This window comes from Myotis brandtii, unplaced genomic scaffold (genome assembly GCF_000412655.1).
Source record: "Myotis brandtii unplaced genomic scaffold, ASM41265v1 scaffold294, whole genome shotgun sequence".
In the NCBI taxonomy this organism is placed as follows: Eukaryota; Metazoa; Chordata; class Mammalia; order Chiroptera; family Vespertilionidae; genus Myotis; species Myotis brandtii.
Window position 1 is genome coordinate 506,274 of NW_005361238.1, and position 10,979 is coordinate 517,252.

Below are 10,979 nucleotides of genomic sequence, written 5' to 3' on the forward strand. Positions count from 1 at the left end.
CTGGCCTGCCTGGCTGCTTGCGCACGGAAAATCCCGGCCCCACGTGGATCGCCCGGGGCGCAAGCATCTCCAGTCTAATCTCACCTGTAAGCAGCTTCCCAGCAGACCCTTTCGACTTCCTACAGTCCCAAATATTCCTTCTTTGTCGCCTTCCTTTGTTAGGCTTCCTCCCAACTATCCTCCCTTCCCTAACGGCCACAAGTCAAGGGGCACGGCTGGGAAACCTGTTCTGGCACTTCCTAACCGACGCCCTGACTCAGAAAGACGTTTAACTTCTGGGCTTCTGTTTTCGTATCTGTTCAGTGGAGATGCAGTAATTATCCCCAGGTGGCTATGAGAATTACGTATGACAATGAGGGTAAAATGCCCAGCCTTGTGCCTGGCGCAGCACAAGTGCCCCTTAAGTGGAGCTAAGAAGAAAAAGGAGCAGGTGCAGCGTCCTCGTGCCCTTGGAGGGGGCACCAGCGACCTCAGCTCCCTGGACCCAGACCTTAAGAGCCTTAAGAAGGGGAGGATATAGCAGCATCCACAGTGGATATCTCCCAACTGTTTTTGCTGGGTCAGCTGAGACAGGATTACCACTCTCTGCTTCTGCAGAAAAAGGGGGCCCCTCCTCACCCCAGAGAGCCCGGTTAGAGAGAAGGAAATGGCAGAGAATGGACTTGCTGACCACACATGAGGAGTCTCCTGGGGACCGGAGAACTTACTGGAAGAACTTGAGAGAGAGAGAAAGTGGGGCTCCTTCATAGCACATGGGATGGAGCCAGAAAAATGCCTGCCTTTGGCTTTAAAGAGCCCAGGTTAGCATAGCTCTGCTACGGCAAATTATTCAATACTAGAGGCCCAGTGCACAAAATTGGTGCTTGGGTAGGGTCCCTAGCGGCTGCTGGCCAGGGCCTTCCTTCTTCCGCGCTGCCCCCCGGTGATCAGCGCACATCATAGTGAGCAACAGAACTCCCAGTCTCGTGGTTGAACTCCCATGAAGACACTTTGCATGTTAGCCTTTTATATATATAGATTCTTTTAGAAAACCTGACTTAAAATTACTCCAGCAAAAGGGGAAATTTATTACCTTAAGGAACTAAAATGGCGTAAGAGGTCACTTGGATGTGGCTTGACCCAGGCATTCATTTGGTGTTGAGAGATCCCATCTCTTCCCATCATCTCGCTCTTCTTTCCTCCATGTTGACTTCACTCTCTACAGCAGTGGTTCTCAACCTTCCTAATGCCGTGACCCTTTAATACAGTTCCTCATGTTGTGGTGACCCCCAATTTCATTGTTACAAATTGAACATAATTAAAGCATAGTGATTAATCACAAAAACAATATGTAATTATATATGTGTTTTCCGATGGTCTTAGGCGACCCCTGTGAGAGGGTCATTCGACCCCCAAAGGGGTCGCGACCCACAGGTTGAGAACCGCTGCTCTACAGCATAGCAAGATTGTTGAAAAAAAATTCTGGGTCCATATCTTTTTAGAGTAAAGGGGAGATAAATGGTGACAGGAGGAGACCTGAGTTTGGGTGGTAAACACACAATAAATTAAAATTCTTATTTAAAAATACACATAGCCGACATTTCTCCTTCTCGCCTGGGACTGGAAAAGGTGGCTCAGTGGTTGAGCATTGACCTATGAGCCAGGAGGTTATGGTTTTGATCCCTGGCCCCGGTGGGCTAATCCATGTCTCTCTCACATCAATGTTTTCTCTCTCTCTCTCTCTCTCTCTCTCTCCCCCCCCCACCTCCCTCCCTTCCACCCTCTAAAAAAAATCATAAAATATTTTAAAAATCATTAAAAGTTCATTAAAATTAAAAAAATAATTTAAAAAATAAAAAAAAATAAAAACACACAGAGCCTAGCTGGTGTGTCTCAGTGGTTGAGCATCAACCCATACTAGGAGGTCATGGTTGGATTCCCAGTCAGGGCACATGCCAGGGTTGCAGGCTCTATCCCCAGTAGGGGGCATGCAGGAGGCAGCTGATCCATGATGCTCATTGATGTTTCTATCCCTCTTTCCCTCTCCCTTCCTCTCTCTGAAATTTAAAAAAACACACACACAACATAAAAACACACATAGAGTTTTTTTAAACACTCCTAACCCTACCTTTTAAAAATAATATAAAGTTAAAAAAATAAATGAGTAAAAATGCCTTCCCCACCATCACAGAAAAACACCAGGATAGTATGGTACCTCACACTGGCTCATGAGAGACAACTGCTGAATTTTCCAGAATTGTGCATTTCAGTTGTTACAGGTTTAATTTAAATTAAAAATTCACAACTAAATAAACTTAATTTATTTATTTCATTGATTTTAAAGAGGGGAAGGGGGGTGGGGGGAGCAACATCCATAAGCTGCCATGACCTGGAATTGAATCCACCACCGTTTGGTATATGAGATGACACTCTAACCAACTGAGCCACACCAACCAGGGCTAAATAAATTTCATTAAAACAAAGTGAGCTCTGGTCTGTGTGGCTCTGTGGTAGCGGTTCTCAACCTGTGGGTCGCGAATAATGAAAATACATCCTGCATATCAGATATTTACATTACGACTCATAACAGTAGCAACATTACAGTTATGAAGTAGCAACGGAAATAATTTTATGGTTGGGGGTCACCACAACATGAGGAACTGTATTAAAGGGTCGCGGCATTAGGAAGGTTGAGAACTCTAACCGTTAGAGTATCAGTTCAAGAACTGAAGGATCTCAGATCCCTGGGCACATACCTGGGTTGTAGGTTCAATCCCTACAGGTTGGAGCGAGTTAGGGAGGCAACCAATTCATGTGTCTCTTCTCTCTCTCTCTCTCTCTCTCTCTCTCTCCTTCCCTCCCTACTTCCCTCCCTTTTGGAAATCAATGGAAAAAAATACTTTGGGGTGAGGATTAACAAAATTAATTAATTAATTAAAGCAAAATCCATCGCCTCCTAATTATTTTACTGCATTTTCCTATTACCTCTTGAGGTTGTTTACATCTATAGTATCTGTTTGGTGCAATTGCTATGTAATGGTGACCTACTGCACATCTCCTCCCAGCTCTGTCTTGACTCACATTTGAAGTTGGCCATGGTGGAAGTGTTATTTACACAACAGAAATAGGTGAACACTATAAATAAGGGCCCCAACGCACACCCCGGAGCTTGTGTTAAACATTTACCAGCATGGTTTGGTGCATAATCTTTCCAACCTTTTCTTTAGCTTATGACTCAATCTCTAGTAGGAGGCTGCGGATCTCCAACTATGAAGTAGATATTGGGGGGAAGGGGGTGTTGGTCACCCAGTGTTCAAATAATCTTCCTATTTCTGCACAGTCCCCTACTGTGAATAATATTAGCAAGTTAAGGCTCTACCCTCTTTCTGGCTGGCAGCTGTAGGACATTCATCCTCCCTCCCACTCTTCAGAGCCCAGAGGTAGGCACTTAGCCTAAGCCAACCAACTAGAATGCTCCCAACTGGACTTTGAATCTTGAATGAGTGAAAACAAGATCCAGGAGAGTTCAGTTATCATTACTGCACCTGCAGCCCATGAGGAGTGGGAAATCCTCACCAGTAGATGCCTGCGGTGGGAATCCGGTGTGACCTTGGTGTAACCTCGGTAACGTGTTCTTCCTGCCTGGCCTCCCTTGGTTCCCACCCCTTATCTAGGGAAAGTACAAGATGAGCCCAAATAATTCTGTAGTGCAAGGAAGTAAAAGAAAGTGCTCAAAATATGATGGAGACATGTCGAAAGGACACAGAAGCCATCTTAAAGAAATGCCCACTGACCAAATCTGAGACAAATTTGAGCATAAAATAAATAATGATGGTAATGTATTACAACCTGCTGACTGAGACAGGAATCCTTACTGATATAAATAAATACATATGTAAATGAACGTAAGAAGAGAAAGCTCTTCTTCACAGTAGAATGCCAACTTCACAGTAGATGGAATAATGGAAGTAAAAAGATTATTACACCATTTGGCAATTGTTAAAGTAGTGTTGATTTATACTGTATTTATCAATGGATACTAAGCCTTGACATATACTATTTTCTCCCTTACCCCATTATCATTCCTTTTCTAATTAATCTGAGAACAAATTGTAGACATGATACTATTTCAACCTTAAATATTTCACTGTGTTTTTCTCAAAACAAGTACACTGTTCTACAACCTTGGGGCCACCCTCCCAATCCGGAAATTAACATCGATACAGCACTGCTGTCTAACCCACAGACCCCGCTCAAATTTCACCAACTGCCCAACTTTACCTTTTCCTTTCTAGCCCAGAATCCAAATTCAGGATCATGCATTACTTTTGATGAAGAACAGCATATTAGTTTCAGAGTATTTCCCCAGAAAATACTCATTAATTACAAAGGTGAAAATGGTGACTTTATAGTGAAGAAAACTGACAGATACCGCCTTGACCAGGTGATCAAGTTTAGTATCATCAATAGTGGGGTAGGTTGACATCATGGGCCTCCTGAGGCCACACTCTGGAAAGAATACACCATAATCATTTTTTGTGTAGTACTACTACCGAGAAGTTATGGGTCTAGATATAAGGAAACACCAGATGGATCCAGGTTGAGGGACATCCTACAGAATCATAGGCCTGTACTCTATAACCGCCAAGGACACAAAAGAAATGTTCCAGATTAAAGCATATCAAAGAGTTTGGCCAGTGTAGTTCAGTGGTTGAGTGTTGACCCATGAACCAGGATGTCATGGGTCGACTCTTGGTCAGGGCACAGGCCCGGGTTGCAGGCTCAATCCCCAAATAGGAGGCATGCAGGAGGCAGTGGATCAATGATTCTCATCATTGATGTTTGCATCCCTCTTTCCCTCTCCTTTCCTCTCTCTGAAATCAATAAAAACATATTTTTTTAAAGGGGGAGGGGGCTGGCGGGTGTGGCTCAATGAATAGAGCATAGGCCTGAGGACTGAAAGATCCTGGGTTCGATTCCAGTCAAGGGCATGTACTTCGGTTGCAGGCTTGATCCCTGGCCCTAGTCGGGGCGCATGCAGGAGGCAACCAATCGATGCGTCTCTCTCATCATTGACATTTCTCTCTCTCTCTCCCTCTCTCTTCCTCTCTGAAATCAATAAAAACATATTTTTTAAAATAAAATAAAATAAGTAAAAGGTGGGGGAGGGGGAGCAGATCAGAGACATGATAAGTAAAAGTAATGCATGATCCTGAATTTGGATTCTGGGCTAGAAAGGAAAAGGTAAAGTTGGGCAGTTGGTGAAATTTGAGCGGGGTCTGTGGGTTAGACAGCAGTGCTGTATCGATGTTAATTTCCGGATTGGGAGGGTGGCCCCAAGGTTGTAGAACAGTGTACTTGTTTTGAGAAAAACACAGTGAAATATTTAAGGTTGAAATAGTATCATGTCTACAATTTGTTCTCAGATTAATTAGAAAAGGAATGATAATGGGGTAAGGTAGAAAATGGTATATATGTCAACAACGGAACAATCTACTTAAGGAGATAAAGTTCTTTGTACCCTTCTTGAAACTTTTCTGTGAGTTTGAAATTATTTCCAAATAAATTATATTTTAAAAATAAGGCCAAGAACTCTTTCAGCAGAAGTTTTTCCTTTCTGCCTACAAGCATGCTCAAATCTCTGCCACTCTAAACAAAGCAAAACTAAAAACAAAGTCATGAAGCCAGTGGCTGCTTGCTGCCGCCATTTCCTCCCCGCAGGGTATCAGGATGTGGAGGAAACACCACTGGACCCAGTGTCAGGAAGCCTCAGTTTGAGGCTGGCTCTGCCACTCCTTAGCTACGTGACTTTGGCCAAATCATTTAACTTCTCTGAGCCTCAGTCTCCTCATGAGGGAACAGCAGCATCTTCCTTAGGGAGCTGCCCTGGGGATCAAGGGAAAGCAGGGATATAAAAGCAGGTTATCAACTCTAATTCTAACTACAGGTGACTCCTCATTTTAACTTCTGGTGATACAGGACTATTGTCCTCACATCCTGCTAGAATGTATCCTGCTCTTAAAGTTCAGCCTGCCCTTTGCAGAACTGTACACAGCTGATCACAGCCTTTCCCCGGCGATACCCTTTGCCCTTGCATGCCTTTCTTGCCTCTCTTGACCTCCTCTTCTCAACATAGCCTCTTCTCCTTCTGCCTGCCCAGCCAGGACAGGTGCCCACTCAGGTCTGTTCCCAATCCTTTCCTCTCCATCTACTTGCTCATTTTGGAATGTCTATGTTCCCAGCCTTTTAGGGACCACCATTATAATGCTGATGACACCCACCACTCAACATTCTGCACTGGCTTCTCTCGGTGGTCCATCTTATTTGGACATTCCCACAGGCACTTCAAATGTACCATAGGTGCCCTAGCCGGTTTGGCTCAGTGGGTAGAGCGTCGGCCTGCAGACCAAAGGGGCCCAGGTTCGATTCTGGTCAAGGGCACATGCCCGGGTTGTGGCTCGATCCCCCGGAAGGGGCGGGCAGGAGGCAGCCGGGTTCTATCTCTCTCTCCCTCTCCCTTCCTCTCTGAAATCAATAAAAATATAAAATAAATAATAACTTCATTAAAAAATTTACCTTAGGCAACACTAAATGTTTCCCTTCTTACTTGCTTCTGTCCCTATATTATCTTTATTTAAAACACCTTGTTCCCCAAAAATATTTGGGCTAGAAATATTTTGTTTACTATTCTTGTTGTTGTGTGCTTATTGAACATCTATGTGCCAGATACGACCCTAGGTACTTTGCATTCTTGATTTGCTTTACCCCTTGAAAAAGCCCTATGAAGTAGATAGATCCTACTTCATTCCATCTTACAAAGCTGGAATCTGAGGTTCAGAAAGCTTAAATAACCTTGAGCCCAAGGTTACATAAGTAACAAGTGATAGAACTGGGATTTGATACTAGGCTTGTCTTACTCTTAATATTAATCACCATCACCCAGCTGGTGTGGCTCAGTGGTTGAGCATAGATCTGAGCACTGGTTCTATGCCCCGCAGGGCACATGACGGGGTTTGGGCTTGATCCCCCACAGGGGATATACAGGAAGCTGCAGATCAATGTTTCTATCTCTCTTTCCCTCTCCCTTCCTCTCTCTCTAAAAATCAATAAAAAACGTTTAGCCCTAACCGGTTTGGCTCAGTGGATAGAGCGTCGGCCTGCGGACTGAAGGGTCCCGGGTTCGATTCTGGTCAAGGGCATGTACCTTGGTTGCGGGCACATCCCCAGTAGCGGGTGTGCAGGAGGCAGCTGATCGATGTTTCTCTCTCATCGATGTTTCTAACTCTCTATCCCTCTCCCTTCTTCTCTGTAAAAAATCAATAAAATATTAAAAAATAAATAAAAATAAAAAACGTTTAACAAATATCAATCACTATATTACATTGACTTCTTCCTGACTGAATTCCCATATATAATTGCTCATGGATTCCTTTTCATTTTTATCAAGGAAATATCTCTTGAATCAGTTCTTTCTTTGTTCACTGTTGCTACCTTGTTCAGCTACACATCTCAGACATATTTAAATATATGTATATAGGTGGTAATTTTTTTTTCTAATTATAATTGTGATATACACTGGCTGTAAGAAAATTCCTTACAGATCTGGGTAGTGAAAGTTCTCTGACCCCCAACTTCTAAAGATAAGCACCATTAACAGGATAGTATACATTCCTTGATTTTTTTTCTATGTATATAGTAGCATATTATGTCTTTAAAATTTTTTAAATTGATTTTTAGAGAGGGAGAGAGAGAGAGACAGAGAGAGAGAGAGAGAGAGAGAGAGAGAAACACTGATGTGAATTGGCTGCTTCCTGATCTCGGGATCTGACCAGAAATCTAACCCACCACCTTCTATTACACTGGATGAGTCCCAACCAACTAAACCACACCGGCCAGAGTTATTATGTCTTTTTTTTATTTTTTAATATATCTTATTGATTTTTTACAGAGAGGAAGGGAGAAGGACAGTTAGAAACATTTATGAGAGAGAAACATCGATCAGCTGCCTCCTGCACACCCCCTAACTGGGGATGTGCCCGCAACCAAGGTACATGCCCTTGACCGGAATCGAACCTGGGACCCTTCAGTCCGAAGGCCGACGCTCTATCCACTGAGCCAAACCGGTTAGGGCTATTATGTCTTTTAAATGGAATTACATCATCTTGAAACTTGCTTATTTCCTATATCAACACACACAGAACTACCTTGTGTTTTTTAAATTAGCTTAAACATACACATTTTATGCAAAATTCAATAGGCACAACAGGGTATTTTATGAAAAACAAGCCTCCCTTCAGCCATCCATCCGTTTCTTGGGTAGCCTTCTGGGGCCTCGTTTCTTTTAACAGTAACATAGCCTCCCATGGTATGGATGTGCCAAATCCACATACCAACTTATATTGGTGTTTCATTAGAGAACACTTAGATTGTTTCCAATGCTATCACCTACTAGAATCTACATTCCATGTCAATCTTATCAATTACTTATCACTCTTAATTTTTTAGCAACATGGTGCCCCACATTGCACAGATGCACCATAATTCATTTATCCATTTCCCTACTGATGAGAATTTAGGCTTAAACACTAAGTATTTGCCCTGCTCGTAGGACTTGTGCTGTTAAGCACTTCTGCCGTTTTGCGGGCAACCTAGTTTATGTTCTCCTCCACCGAGCTATGAGCTAGCTCCTCGAAGGCAGAGGAGAGTGTTCACATCATCCTGGTGTCCTCACTGCCTAGCCCCGAACTTGGCCGGGAGCATACGCTCACGACGCTGGAGTGTAATAGTCATACCGCCCGCGCTGGCACCGGTTCTGCCACGGAGAGATGGAACGAAAGGAAAGCCGAGCCTTTTGAATTGTCCCAGACTGAGGGGCCGGAACTTTGGTTGGGAGGATCGTTGTTTCTCAGGGACGATTCTAGCGTCAATGCGTACCCCGCACAAACGTGGTTGCTACGCACCGGAAGTACCGGTTATTTTGCTGGAATCGGTTCTTCCGCGGGGCGGAAGAGGCATGTCTGCCTGTTCCCTGATCATTTCCAGCCCCCTTTCCTAGCAGGAACCCATGAGTAAGCTGTGGCGGCGCGGGAGCACCTCTGGGGCTATGGAGGCCCCTGAGCCAGGTAAGCGCGGGTCGATAAAGCAACTTAGGAGTTCCTTTGCAGAAAAGGAGTTCCTTTCTCGCTTCTCGGAGCTTTCAAGGTACTTGGCCACAGGTGGGAGGAGGAAGGCGGGGCTGTTGCTATGGTAGCAACGAGTACCGCGGGAAGAGTGGGAGCCCTTAGGGAAACTGGGTTCTTCGGGGCTCTCACTACCCCACTCCTGCCTCACACCGATGACAGGCTCTCCTTCCGCAGGGGAGGCGCTGGAGTTGAGTCTGGCGGGTGCCCACGGCCACGGAGTGCACAAGAAAAAGCACAAGAAGCACAAGAAGAAACACAAGAAAAAACACCATCAGGAAGAGGAAGCTGGGCCCACGCAGCCGTCTCCTGCCAAGCCCCAGCTCAAACTCAAAATCAAGCTGGGTGGGCAGGTCCTGGGCACCAAGAGGTGAGGCCAAGGGAACCAAGGTTTTACTTGGGGAACTTTAGAAGGAGGCAAAGAAAAGAGACGCTGGCTGGGCTTCCCAGAAGATAGAATGGACACGGTGACTTGGGGGCCCAGGAAGAACCTAGAGGGTGGGGGGACAGCTGGAGGTAGCTCCTGAGCCGAAGGAAGATACTGGCCCCGCTTACAGAGTGGTGTTGCTTCTCTGCAGTGTTCCTACCTTCACTGTGATCCCTGAGGGGCCCCGGTCCCCCTCTCCCCTTATGGTTGTGGACAATGAAGAGGAACCAATGGAAGGAGTCCCCCTTGAGCAGTACCGTGCCTGGCTGGGTGAGAAGGAGCTGGAGGTGGGGAAAAGGGTTCCTCATTATACCTGATGAAAGGGAGGTTACTTCAGAGGAGGGAGGGAATTTTGAGTGTTCCAGTACTAACTTGGCCACATTCGGGTGCCCCACCTGAACAATTCTACTTTTATCTCTCCAGATGAAGATAGTAATTTGTCCCCCTCCCCACTTCGAGATTTGTCGGGGGACTTAGGGGGTCAGGAGGAAGAGGAGGAACAGAGGTGGCTGGATGCCCTGGAGAAGGGAGAGCTAGATGACAATGGGGATCTCAAGAAGGAGATCAACGAACGGCTGCTCACTGCTCGACAGGTAAATTGGTTCATTCTTCATTCAGTTACCAGATATTTAGAGAGGATCTTCCATGTCCCAAGAACTTTGCTGGGCATTGGGCAATCACTGATGGGGAAAAGACACTTTTCTGTTCTCATGGAGCTGGTATTCATGTGTGTGTAGGTAAATAAGGAAATAATTTTAAAAAGCAGTTAAGTTTATTTAAAAAAATAGGGTGATGAAACAGAAAGTGGTAGGAAAGAAACATTAGATAGGGAGGGAAGACCTCTTTGAAGAGCTAACATTTCCAGTACCAGAGGAGCTTTTCAGGAATTAAGCACTTATCTAATGGATGCTTCAATGAGATAAAGATTTAACAACAAAAATCCTCAGAAATATGGTGCAGAGAATTTGGTACCCAGGGCAGGCAGGCAACATTACTAATACTTTTCCCCTTGAGAGTCAAGGACCTAAAGCTGAAAGTCTGGAGACCCGGGGGAGGAGGCAGTAGTAAGGGCTCCTGGAAAGGGCACTCCTCCCACCCTCCTCCCAAGGCCCGCGCTCCTTGTGACCCTTGCTGGCCCTTCCTGCAGACCTCGCTTCTCCATTTTCTGATTTTCTGACACCACCTGTCTCTCCCCAGCGAGCTATGCTCCAGAAGGCGCAGAGTCAGTCTTCCCCGATGCTGCCGCTGCCTGTGGCTGGGGGCTGCCCGGCCCCCGCCCTCACCGAGGAGATGCTGCTGAAGCGCGAGGAGCGGGCTCGTAAGAGGCGGCTGCAGGCGGCGCGGCGGGCGGAGGAGCACAAGAACCAGACTATCGAGCGCCTCACCAAGACCGC

At 45.5% G+C, this 10,979-nt stretch overlaps 1 protein-coding gene across 1 annotated transcript in view; it reads left to right on the top strand.

Annotated features, from left to right (window-relative positions):
* The first annotated feature begins 9,026 nt into the window (after window positions 1-9,026).
* Window positions 9,027-10,979, top strand: part of INO80B (INO80 complex subunit B) — a 2,485-nt gene continuing 532 nt past the window's right edge. The window contains exons 1-5 of the mRNA XM_014542244.1: window positions 9,027-9,101; window positions 9,336-9,528; window positions 9,737-9,855; window positions 10,009-10,178; window positions 10,783-10,977. Of these exons, the coding sequence (XP_014397730.1) occupies window positions 9,044-9,101; window positions 9,336-9,528; window positions 9,737-9,855; window positions 10,009-10,178; window positions 10,783-10,977 (735 nt within the window). The 5' untranslated portion in view covers window positions 9,027-9,043. The remainder of the gene's footprint in view (window positions 9,102-9,335; window positions 9,529-9,736; window positions 9,856-10,008; window positions 10,179-10,782; window positions 10,978-10,979) is intronic.